Source organism: Hylobates moloch, unplaced genomic scaffold (assembly GCF_009828535.3).
Source record: "Hylobates moloch isolate HMO894 unplaced genomic scaffold, HMol_V3 SCAFFOLD_5, whole genome shotgun sequence".
In the NCBI taxonomy this organism is placed as follows: domain Eukaryota; kingdom Metazoa; phylum Chordata; class Mammalia; order Primates; family Hylobatidae; genus Hylobates; species Hylobates moloch.
Genome location: NW_026652280.1, coordinates 80,351,482 through 80,364,068, shown reverse-complemented (window position 1 = coordinate 80,364,068; position 12,587 = coordinate 80,351,482). Strand labels below are relative to the sequence as shown.

At 59.1% G+C, this 12,587-nt stretch overlaps 1 protein-coding gene across 14 annotated transcripts in view; it reads left to right on the top strand.

Annotated features, from left to right (window-relative positions):
* SYT7 (synaptotagmin 7) overlaps nt 1-12,587 on the top strand; it is a 66,534-nt gene that overhangs the window by 22,144 nt on the left and 31,803 nt on the right. For 5 of the 14 annotated variants that reach the window (XM_058438784.1, XM_032153035.2, XM_032153038.2 and 2 more), the window contains exons 2-5: nt 2,446-2,549; nt 7,188-7,267; nt 11,302-11,433; nt 12,357-12,581. In XM_058438784.1, the coding sequence (XP_058294767.1) occupies nt 2,446-2,549; nt 7,188-7,267; nt 11,302-11,433; nt 12,357-12,581 (541 nt within the window). The other 9 variants (XM_032153041.2, XM_032153036.2, XM_032153034.2 and 6 more) reach the window with 5 other exon arrangements.

Below are 12,587 nucleotides of genomic sequence, written 5' to 3'. Positions count from 1 at the left end.
GCACTCCAGCCTGGGTGAAAAGAGCAGAACTCCGTCTCAACAAAAAAGAGGCAGAGGTGGTACTCACACTTGGGTCTTTTTTCTCAGGTCTTTTGGAGTCTGGGGCCCCCTGGCTGGGTGTCCTGCTCTTTGATGGTTCTGGGGCACCTAGCATGCTAGGAGATAACTTAATTCTAACCTGTCTTCCCCACTGGAGTGGTAGTTCTTTGTGGGCAGGGCCTGTTCCCCCACAAACACACACCCTCATAATTTTTATATATGTATATATGTGTGTGTATGTGTGTATGTGTGCGTACATATGTGTGTGTATGTATATATATATATATATATATATTTCTCAATACTGGACTGCAGGCACACATCACCATCCCACTAATTTTGTATTTTAAGAGATGGGGTTTCACCATGTTACCTTGAATCGCCTCTGGCTCCAAAAATGCTAGGATTACAGGCGTGAGCCACCATGCCCACTCATAATATATTCTTAATAGATAGTTGCCGAGGAAAGCTCAGCGTAAGAATGGAGTTTACTTTATTTCAAAGTGAGTTAAACAAAGGAAAGTGTGGGCTCATCTGCTTTCAGCCCACACAGCTCCCCTAGCCCTTCCAGTGGGGCTGGGCAGGTTCCATGGGGAGAGCTGGGAAACAGATCTCGTATCCAGAAGGCACCTTTGCCCATCCCTTCCTTGGAGGCCTGGCCATGGGCCGTGGAGCTGTGGTGGAGTGTCCTGCCCCTATTCTCCGTTGGAAGCTTGGAGATCAAAGTCCTAGTTCTCCCATTTGGCCTGAGAACTTTGACAAATGTGGCCCCTCCAGCCTTGCAGAGCTGTGCTCCTCAGCCCAGGAGAGGGAAGGGCAGGACCTTGGTGATTGCAGGTTGTCCAGGTCAGAGTTCATGGTGCTGTGGGCCCTGAGGTTGAAAGTGAACTGGGTGCAGGGGCTTCCGGGGGGTTGAGGCTGCAGACTTGGTACAGGAGGAGGCTGAATTTGCCTGGCAGGTGGACAGGTGGGAGCCTCACAAGTGTGGTCTTTCCCCACAACTAGGAGGCTCAGGAAGTCAGGAAGGGAGAGGTGGGGCCCAAAGAGGGTTCTAGTAGAGCAGGTAGAGAAAGGGCTGCTCAGGGTGCTGGAGTGGAGGAGGGAGGGGGCCTAGAGGCCCCTGAGAGCTGATGAGAGTCATCCCTGAGGGTGACTGCTGGGCCCTCCTCCACCAGGCTCCATGGCCAAGCAAGAGAGACCGGGAGAGGAAGAAAGACAGAAGCTAAAACCACAGGAACCAGAACCAGACAGATACCATCAACTCTTAATTACCATGATCACTGGCACCAAAAAGCCCACACAGGCTCCTCTGTAAATAAACAGCATCTCCTTGGCTTAGGATGCATCCCAGCACACACAACAGATTTATGGCGCATGTGTGATCTATGCGGGTCTCCACCCACTGCCCCACATGAGAATTTGTCCTCAAAGTTTTTGCCTTCCTTACGTTTGGTTTGGGCTAATGTTTACAATCACCCATGAGGAGGGCGGGGGAGGAGGTCTGATCTGCACTTACAGAGGAAGAAACCAAGTGCTTCTGTGACTGGTGGAAGCCACACAGCCTGGGAAGGGGTGAGATTCAGACAGAGGCCTGAGATTTTCCTCCCAGGACAGGTCTCATCTTTGCCGAGGGTGCCAAGGTTTCCACTTCCGAAGTTTATGGCACCTCGGCACTTGGGACGAGAGCATTTAGGAATTACAGATGGGCTGCAGCCATGGTGTGGTGGGGGTGAGCTTGGGGGATAGGGATGTGCAGAGGCCAGTGGGTGGGCTTCCAGACCAATGAAAGCTGGGCTAAAGGGGACAACAGCTGGCCAGAGGGTTCCAGAGATTCCTTTGACTACACATATGGCTGGTGAGTCTTGGGAAACAAGACAACTGGCTAGTGCCACGAGGCAGATATCCTCAGAGGGGCTGTCAGAGCTAATAAGGACCCTTTGGACAAATTTCACTGGAGTTGCAACTCAGAGTGTGTGTGTCGTCAGGGCAGCAGGTGGAAGAGTGCTGTGTGAAAAGGCCATCCAGGAGCAGTGGCCTGTGGAGGGATTTGATGGACGAGTGAAGTCTGGCTGAGCTGAGGGGCACATTTGGCCTCTCCCTTTGACGGTCTCAAGTTTGGAGGACGGCACAGATCCCATGGACTCACACAGGGTCCATGCAGGGAGAGACAGAGAAAGATGCCAACTGGCACAGTTTCCCCATTTTACAGATGAGGAAACTGAGGCACACAGAGAGAAACTACCCAAGTTCATCCAGCAAGGCAGAACTGGGAGTAGAACCTGGGTTCAGAGTTCCCAGTGAAGGGGCCAGATGGAAGTGTAGGGTGGTGGTTCTGGAGGGCTCTGGGCTGAGGGAGGGTGGCAGGCCCTGGCCAATGAGGGTGTGACCTGTACCTGTCCTCCCCAGGGGCGCCCTCTCGCGACGTCCTGCTGGTCTCTGCCATCATCACCGTCAGCCTTAGCGTCACTGTCGTCCTCTGCGGCCTCTGCCACTGGTGTCAGCGCAAACTGGTGAGGCTCCTGAGGGCCCCTTGGAGGGCGGTGCCTGGCCCTGCACACTGCCCCCCCCCCCCCGCAAAATTACAGGCTCGGGAATTTTCCCAAGGGTGCACACAGGTGACCCACCTGTCCACATAGTCAGGGGCACTTCCATAGAAATTCAGACCACGTGCATACGCATGCATGCATGCACACCCTGCCTTTACCCGGGTCTCGGCCCTATACTTCTGTGTATATATCCAAAGCCATGCATCTAGGGATACATTCGGGGACAGACTTAGGACTCACAGGCATTCGCACGCGAGCAGCTACACACACACACACACACACACACACACACACACACACACACGCCCTGCCTCCCGCATAAAGCACCGCAGGCACACACACGCAGACTGAGAATCGAGCCCCTACTCTAAGCACCGCGCCCCCTCCCCTCTGCCCGCTCCCCTCCATGGGCGTGGCCGAGCCGGTGGCCAATGCGGAGGCTCCGCCCGCCCCACCCCCGCACATCCATCCTGGCTGTTGGGTTTGTACAAGCACAAACGGCTCCTTTTCATTTTTAACGAGGGCTGGGGAATTAACGAGCAGGATTAGTCCATCAATAAGTAAGGAGACCGTCAGGAGGGACATTCATCCCCCGAGGGCGCCGGTAGGGGGAGCGGGGCTGAGCCGCCCGCCCCGCATCGCGCCGCCCCACCCAGCCCTCAGCCCGCAGCTCCCCGAGTCGCTGCTCCGCAAGACCTCCACTCCCGTCCCCATTCCTGCCGCCTGGCCCAGAAATGTAGTGGGACTTTGGGGGCAGCAGGGGGCGGGGAGGCGACGGTTGGCCCGGGGGTGTCCGAGGTGCGACGCCTTTGGCGGAGTCAGGTGAAGGACGGTCACTGGCAAGCATCCCCCATCTCCCTGGGCCGAGAATGGTGGGAGTAGGAGCAGGGCACCACCTCTGGGAACCCCATTCTCTTCCTGCGCAACCACAGGGGGGCCTTAAGGACAAGGGGGGAGCAGTGTGGCTGTGGGCACTGGGTGGGTAGAGGCTTCATGCCCCACTCCTCTGGAGGAAGAAAAGGGGCAGATACCCCTGGGAAGGGGTTTTGGGGTCTTGTGAGAGACCTGCGGGAAAGACCAGAGAGTCCCAGAACTCAGCATGCCTCCTTCAAGAAAGGCAAACTCAGGACTTGGGAGTATGCAGCTCCATCCTGGGTGTTGAACTTCAGGCAGCTCCGACCCCTGGGGAGGAGCCACAGTGGAGGCAGCTCTGCTCCCTCTGCGAGTGTGTGTGCATGTGTGCGAGTGTGTGCGTGACCCCATCCCCCTCTGCCTGCAGGTGTGTGGAAACGGGCTGGCTGCCCTGCTTTGTTCCTGGGTCCCCTGTGTCTGCATCTGTCTCAGAATTTCAGGAAAGGTGGTGGAGGAGGCTGGGCCATGTGCCTCTGTGTGTGAGTGTCCTCGGAGGTTGGGGGAGTGGCTGAGTATAGCTGCAGCCCTGAGCATCTTGTTGCAGGGCCCCTTAGGCTGTCTTGCTGTCTGTCTGGATTTGAAGGCCAGGGAAGAAGGCTGCATGAGCAGGCGCTGCTGGCGACCTTGTGTGTGTGTTCTGTGTGGGGTCTGTGCTGAGTGTGTTGACTTTGAGGGTATTGGTGCACTGTGTGTGTGTGTGTGTGTGTGTCTGTGTGTGTGTGTCTGTCTGTCTGTGTATGTCTGTTCACCCCTCAGTGGTAGGATGTGCATCAACTCATCAGAACCCTGTGTGAGCCAATGCTGGGGTCTGCCCCACCCTCCTGGCCTCCCCTGCATATGTGCTGCAGTGTGTGGGTGTGTGGGTGTGGGTGTGGGTGTGTGTGATGAGAGATGACTTCCAGGACCCAGGTACAACTGAAACTGGTTTCTACCCCACCCCCATGCACCTCCAGTCAGGGGCAGGGCCTGGGGACAGGAGTTCAAAGACAACAGCTTTTGCAGCAGATGGGGGGCTGTCAGCACAGGAAGGACCTTGGGAGCTGAGAGATGCAGAAGCAACCTCTTCCCTGGTCCCAGCCCCTCCCCGCAATCCCCAGCCAGGAATCCTCCCAGGGTCCAGACCACAGGCTGTCCCTCTTGACCTGCTGTGGATAGAATGCTACTCTCCCCAGTCCCCCAAGCCCTGCCACCCCCTCCTCTCTGCCTCAGGGGTTCCAGAAGCCAGGGAGCTCGTTGATCAGGCTGTCTCCTTGCTCCATGGAAGGGACTTTAAAACGCTGTCCCATCCCCCAGCACACACAGTTGTTGGGCTCTCCTTGCCTGCCTGTCCCCTCAGCAGCAGTGACGTGATACCCTGACAGCCCAGATCCCATTTCCAAACATTAATAACTTCCTTAATCTCCAGCTGGCTTTTTCCGGATCAGCCTGGCCACCCCTCCCTGAGAAGCGGGCTGGTGGTGTTGGGCTGCTTTGGAGCTGCCTAATGTCACCTGGACCCTGCCTGGTTTCCTGTTAACTTGGGTTGTCCCCCTGCTCTCCAAATCAAGTCCTGGCCTGGTTCCTGTCCCCCATAGCGCCTCGGCTTCTGCTGCAGAGCAATAGTCGAAGCCAGAGGGGAAGGTTCTCGGAGTTGGGGAAGGAAGAGGGGCAGACAGAGGCTCCCAGAATGTCTGTGGGGGTGCGGCTCGGAAAGGGCTGACCCTGCTCTTCCTGGCCTCGGGGAAGGGGCAGCGGACCAGCCTTACGAGAGGGTGCTGGCCGGGGCAAGCTCTCCTGCCAAGCCAGAAAGAAGGAAGAGAAGGGCGAGGGGTGGCATGGGATGCCCTCAGCAGCCCCGCTCTTGACCGGCACTGCCTGTGTGCTGGAGAATAGTGGGGCGGGGCTCCTGCCTGAGGGTCTTGCCAAAGGGGTCCTGAGGTCACTGTGGCACAGCCTCGTAGGATCTTCCAACTTCCAGTTGGAACTGTGAATTATTTGAGATTTGGACCTCTGGGTAGTGATGGGAGGGATCGGAGATGGAGCTATGAGTGGCAGCTTTTGTGAACCCAGGGTGTCCGGCATCTCTATATTTCAACTCTTAAAGTTCTGACTTAGAGGTAGCTGCTGGGGGCCCAGACTCCAGGGTGGGTGGGGCCATAGAAGGGATACTTCCAGATGAGGATTTCTGAGAACTGCCCAGTACCAGGTTCCACATTAGGTACCAGAAACCCACAGCCTTGCCTCTGTGGGAGCACATGCCGGGAGATAGGAGCTGAAGTAAGTAAACAGAAATACTCATATCTGTAATGAGAGCCTGGAGGGATGAGGAGTCTTCCTTCTAGGGGTTCATATGGTGACACCATTTCAGAAAGGAGGAAAGAGGCCAGAGAAGGGAAGAGACTTGGCTAGGATGACGGGGGAACATGTGGCATTGCTGGAGCCAAGCCCCAGGCAACGCTGAGGTGTAGGGCACTGCTGGTGGGATGAGGGAGCTTTGCTGCCAGTCTCCCTAGATAGGTGGCTCCCGTGCCTGGGAAGGGGCTGCCCCTGGTAGGAGCGTCAGGGAGCATGGCTGTGACAGGAATCATGGCAGTGACAGCTCTTACTCTGCTTTAGAGAGGATGGAATAATTGACTGTTGTGGCTGTGGTGCTGGTGCACATGACGGGGTGTTGGGAAGCATTTGTGTGCGCATGTGTGCGTGTGTGTGTGTGTTTGCAGCCGGGGAGGGGCAGGCCAGTGCCCAGTGGGAGAATGGGCTGGGAGAGGCAGCCCCAACCCCCGCACAGCCCCTGTCCCCCGACTGCCCATATCAGCCCTGGACCTGGCCCAGGTCTGTGGCCCATGGGTGCGTGTGAGGACGCTTGGTGGCAGCCAGGAATGTTAATGGGGCTAGGCTCTGCATGAGCTAAATTTAGAAACCCAAACTGAGAAGGTGAATGGTGCTCACCTTCCCGGCAGCAGGCCCAGTTGCCGCTGTGCCCACGGCCCTTCCTTTAGCTGGAGGACCTGGGGTACCCACCCGCTGCCCTGCCCCCTCCCTCCCCCTGCTAGTGTGAGGGACTCTGGGGGGCAGAGTCTCAGGCTGCCTCCCCGCAACTGCCTCTGAGTCAGCGGGCAGTCTCTCTTCCTAAGACTGCCTTCCTAAAACAGCCTTGCTCCTGCCTCACAGCCCCAGGGCACAAGGACCCCCCAGAGAACCCCCAGACAATGGTGGACACAGCCCCAAGCAGGACTGGGGACATGGCCTTCTCCCCGCCCCCACTGCTCACATCACTGGCCACTGCCAACCTTGCCCTGCAGGATGCCACCCCCACCATCTGGGGGCGGTGACGTGGACAGTGTGACGTGGCCAGGCGCCTGAGAGCCGTCTGTCCGTGGCAGAGGGAACTGTGTTTCTGGGAGCTAGGCCAGAGCCCCAGGAGATAGGCAGACAGGCGGGGCTGATCCCTGGGAGTCAGGGATGAAGTTCAGGTTGAGGTGGGTGGGGCAGGTCCTAGAGCCCGATGGGGCCCAGGAGCTGCCAACCAGGGAGCAGGCATCCAGGGGATTGGCCCCCACCGCGGTGACAGCCTCACACGCTGGTCCTGGCCTTGTTGCCATGGCCCGACTCCAGTCTATCTTCTTCCCCCCACCCCCGGGTCCCTGTTCTGGGGAGGTGGGGAGGGTACAGTCTTGTTCCCCAGGAGTGACCCCAGTGCTATCTCCACAGGGCAAACGCTACAAGAATTCCTTGGAGACGGTGGGCACGCCAGACTCAGGGCGTGGGCGCAGTGAGAAGAAGGCTATCAAGTAGGTGCCAGGCTGCCAGTTTGGGATGGGGCCACATAAGCAGCCCAGGTGGGAGGATCCCCTTCTCTCCCCCAGCCCCACAGACCTGACCACACACTTTCACTTCCCCCACACCCTGATGCCATGCTCTCTACACCCTCCACACACCCCCAACAACTCAGGGGCCCCGTCTTTTCTGCCTGTGCCCAAGCCCCTCGCAGTGCTCCGGAGTCCCTGGCCTCCGTTTCCGCTGCTCGCACCGTCTGCGCCCACCTCAACCCTGGTTGCCGCTTTCTCATCCCACCCTCCTGTCACACACACTGTGCCCACCACCCGCAGGCTTCCCTGGACCTCCAGGCCCCTCTCATGGGGCCCCTGCTGCTAGGCTGGGGAAGCCCCTCCCTAGTGGGCCCCAGGTTCTTGTCTCAGATCCTGCCAGTGTTTGAGGATGACTTGGAAGTGGGGAGGCAGACACACCTGTGTCTGGGCCACTTGGGGAGCAGAGCGCTGGGGAGCAGTCCCTCCCTCCCCGTCACCCCCACTGGCTGCTGCGTGTCTGGCTGTCTCTGCCTCACCCAGGTCTCCTTGTTCTGCCGTAGAGCCCTCTTCAAGGGGTCTGCCCTCCCACTGCAGACCACCTTGGCCAGCCCTCTGCTGAGGTCACTGGGAGACACCAAGAGAAGTCCCCCACCCACCTGGCTGGGGACTCAGGCCACCTGGGCTCTGGAAATGGAGGCTTTTGCTGAGGGGGAGGCCTCTGTGCCCACTGGCCAGTGGCCCCAGCCCCTTCCTCTCTGCTGAGCCCAGAGGTCAAGGTAGGGGTGGTAGCCCCACATCTCAGCCTGGCCTGGACCAAGCCCTGCCGGGCAAAGGGCTCTGCCTAGAAGCCGAGCGCCCCCAGCCCTCCCTACCTCCACTCTTCCTCCCTCTGAAGGCCTAGCCACCCTCCCCCTGCCCTCTGGCCCCTGCCCACTGCTGGTCTCCCCTTCCTTCCCCTGTGTGTCTTTCCCCTTCCCTTCCCTTCCCTTTCCTATTTCTCCACGTTCTGTTCTCTTCTCCACTCCTCCCCAACCCTCCACCCCACTCCTGAGGGCTCCCTCCCAGGTCCTCCTCTGCCCCATTTTGTTCATCTCTTGCACTGATCCTGTTTGGGGCCTTGGTAGGAGCTGTGTGCATGTGTCTGGGGTGGGGCAAGAGGAGGGATGAGCCAAGCTGAGGCTAGGGGAGGGCGGGAGGCTCAGGAGGAGGCTGTGGGAGCCTTTGAAGCTAGGTTGGTTGCGCAGGCTCCAGTCTTCAAAGCCAAGTGCTGGCAGGGCTCAGGGGCTCTTGCAGAGTGCAGGCCCGGGCTTTCTGAAGGCGAGGGAGCACCTGTGCCTCCTCCAGGACAGGCCGTTTACAGCTATAGGCCAGGGCTGGGGGCCTGCCTCTGCCAGGTGATCATAACCTTCCTGGATAGGGGTGCGTGTGGCAGGGCCCGGAGTCCTGGAAAGGGCCCACGAGAGGAGACAAGTATTCCCAACCAGGGGGAGGGCGGGCAGCAGGCTGTGCCAGGCTGGGACCAGTGCCCATGAGGGCTCTCTAAGACAAAGTGAGGCAGCAGTGGCCGTCCAGCCTACCTCTGTGTGGTCCTTCAGCCCCCACACTCACAATCCTAGCCTGCCCCCGATGCTGCTGAGTGGAGAGGCCCTCTGCCCTGAGGGACGGAAGCCACCATGTGTGTCTGCATGCACCTAGGCCTTTGCTTCTTTCCAGAGAACAGAAAGGTCCCAAGTCAGTGGAGTCACAGGAGGCAGAGCCTCCTTCCTGCACAGCCCTCCATGGGCTTAGGACCCCCCACAAAGGATCGTCTTATCAAGGATTCTGGGAAACTGTGTTCTTTAGCAGTGCTTTCCAAACTGCGTTCCTCAGGGCCCTTGTGCCCCACAGATGAGTCATAGCTATTCCACGAACCAAGGGTCTCATGTCCAACTAAGTTTGGGGAACACTGCACACTCTATCTCCCTCTTGCCAATAGTGATATTCATGGGCACATTAAAGGCTCTGAGAAGTCCTGCGGTAAAGGAATCAGTGTCTCCCAAATTTCTTTAATCAAAGATCCTTTTTTCCAGTACCGCAGTGGAAAAACCTGAGGGACCCTGGAGCTCTTCAGAACACAGGGTGGGAGACAAGTCTGGCAGTGGTGACTCTGGGTGGATTTTTTTTCTGGGACCTCGGGTTGGATGGCCCTAGATACTGGAGATCTGGAGGGAGCGGGAAAGGGGGGCTCCTACCTGTTCCATCTTTGTTACACCTGACACAGGGAGGCCCCATCCATACCCTTGTGTGAGGCTCTGCTGGGAAGGGACATCTGTGGTGGGAAGGGGGTTTTTTTGTCAAGGGATTAGGTTCCCCTGGGGCCTGTCCTGCCTCCTCCATACCCACCACTTACTGCCCCTGTGAGCTGGCTCTACGCTTTGGCTTTGAACCCTGCACACAGAGTCCCCTGTGAGACATTTCCAAGGTGTACTCTGGACAGAGAAATCTGTCTACAGCAGGGATGCCCAATGCCACCATCTCATCTGGGCCTATGGTGGCAGCTCAGTCTCTCTTCATCTTTCTCACTTTTGTGCCTGAGTCTGAGGTTGAGAACCAAGGTCAAGGTCAAATTCTAAATGGAGGAAAAAGCAGGTCCCACAAGAACATGTTTGCTTGATCCTGGGGGGTGGGGTGTGCCCCCGCCGGTACCCTTCCCCACACTGCCCCACCTTGGCTTGGGGAGCGGCACAGCCTCAGTCCTCCCCAGGCCCACCCCAGCGCTTTTCCCGGGGCCCCTTCCCTAGAGGCATTCCCGTGCCTGAAACATGGCTGCCTTCCAGAATAGTCACTGTCTCTATTCCCCCTGTACTCCCAGTCCTGCTTCTTGGGGTCCCAGTAGCCTGATGAGCTGGTGGCACCCCTTGTCCTTGGCTCCCAGGGTTTCTAAGCCATGCCCTCCACCGGCCAAGGCTTCTGCCACCCACCCCACCTGCAAGTCCCCACGTTCTCAGGAGAAGGTGGAGAGTGTGGGGTGAGGGTCCCTTCCAGACCCAGCAGCTCCACCTTAGAAAGGGACAGGGACCCAGGGAGGGGCTGCCCCAGCAGGCAGGCCAGGGACACACCGAGAGAAGGACAGGTTCCCGCTACAAAGGACAGAAGGGCCCCCTGGTTACCTTAGTGACATCCTCAGCAAGGTCAGAGGCCCAGGAAAGCTCCCCTTTCAGGGGAGTGGGGTGACCCAGCTGCCACATTTGCAAGGAGTAGAGATGGTCTCCAGCTCAGCTGAGATCCCCCAGTCTTAGGTTAAGGCTGCAGCCCAGCCTCACGGAGTAGAAGAGAGAGCAGAGGAAGCCAGGGAGCCCCTCAGGCCAGTGGGAGGAGGAGGAGAAAGATGGGCAAGGGGCTGGGCCTGCCCCAGGAGGGCCTCAGTGGAGAGAAGGTGGAAGAGGAGAGAACCTTGAGTTCTCCAGTACTAGAGCTTTTATTCTGCAGTGAGAGAGTTGATAGTATAGCAGTTACAGCCAGTCTTCTCCTTTGACAGGCAGGGAAACTGAGGCCAGGAGAGGTAGGGCCCAGCAAGTTGGCACCTGGGCCTGATCTGCCTTTCAGGTCCGTCTAGCCAGAAACCAGCACTCTCCTTCTCCCACTCCCCCTGCTCACCCCAGGCCTCGTCCCCAACCCTTCTCCCCTCTGTCCCCCTCCGCTCATCATTTTCTCTCTCCCACCAGTTTCCCAGGTGCGAGGCTCCGGTCTGCCGCCTGCCGCTTGCCTCCTTTCTGTGTGGCTTCCTGGCCCTCGAGTGCGTGCACGTGTGCATGGGTATGCTTGCACATGTGTGCGTGTGCGTGTATGCGTGTGTGTGCCAGGCACAGACTGCGGTGCCCACCTGCCTTTCTTCCTCCCGCAGGAGCTGACCCATGAAGCCCTGCCCACTGTGTGCCCGGCCCCGGGGCCCTGGTCCCTTCTGCCCCCGCAGGACTTGCAGTTCTTGTTTCTTCTTGTATCTCCCTGTTTTCTCCCCTCTCTCTCTGCCCCTCCAGTGATCTAGACAGAGACTTTTGGAATAACAATGAGAGCACAGTGCAGCAGAAATGGAGCTCCTACCCTCCCAAGGAGTTTATTCTAAACATTTCACCCTACGCCCCTTATGGCGACCCACGACTGTCCCTCAAGTGAGTGACTTTACCTGGTTTGATCATATGTACCGAGTATCCGCGCACGCCCTCCTTCCCTCCTCCCACCCCCACCCACCCCTGGCCCCGCTCACTCCCTCTCTCCTCTCGCTCCTGTCCCCCAACTTCCCCACCCATCCACCCCATGGGCAGGCCGACCATGGAGACGAGCAACCCCACCTGCCCCCGCCCACCTGCCTGCCCGCTCCCGTCCCCTCCCCCAGGGCCAGCCTTACAAGAGAGCCTCCTCGGCAGCCATACCTGGCCCCCCCAGCTGGTCCCGGGGCCCACCCCACCTTCTGTGCAGTCAGGATGGGGTTGCCCGTTTGGGTCCCGCCCCCTCGGTTGTGGTCGCTTCTTCCTCCCCGCTGTGTGCTGCCGTGGCTGCTCGGTGGTCGGTGGTCGGTGGTCGGTGGTTCGTGGCGGTGGTGGCGGTGATGGTGGTGGTGGTGGTGATGAACTCTGACTAACACGGCTTTCTCTTTCTCCCTGCCTTGGGGCCTCCTGGCCTGGACAGCCCGCTCTTCCTCCGTCGTTAACCCTTCGTTGTCCTGTGGGATAGAGTTGGAGGTGGCTGCCCTCCCCCAACCCCCGCCGCCCCTGCCCCAGGCGGTGGGGAGGGGCCCCCCCTCCGTTGTCGTGGTGCGTTGTTCTCCGACCCCCAGCCCACCCGGTCCCCCTCTCTCCTCTCTGCAGGCTCCGCTGTTAACCCATTTGCAGTGCTGATGTCTCTCTCTCTCTCTCTGTCTGTCTCTTGTCCGTCTGTCTCTCTCCTCCTCCTCTCTCACTGTCTCTTTCTTCCTTTTATCTGTTATTGTTTTTCTTCCTCTTCCACCCCCCGACCCCCACGTATGGCCTGCCCTCTCTCCCCCACCGCCACCCCCGGTGCCCCTCTGGCCTGGCTGCCTCATGCATGCCTCCAGTGGCACCCTCCTGTCCGGCGCCAAAGTGGCTGCCGCGGCGGGGCTGGCGATGGAGCGGGAAGGCCGGCTGGGGGAGAAGCCGGCGCCGGTGCCGCCACCTGGAGAGGACGCCTTGAGAAGCGGCGGGGCTGCCCCCAGCGAGCCGGGCAGCGGTGGCAAGGCGGGGAGAGGCCGCTGGCGGACGGTGCAGAGCCACCTGGCCGCAGGGAAGCTCAACTTGTCCAAGTGAGT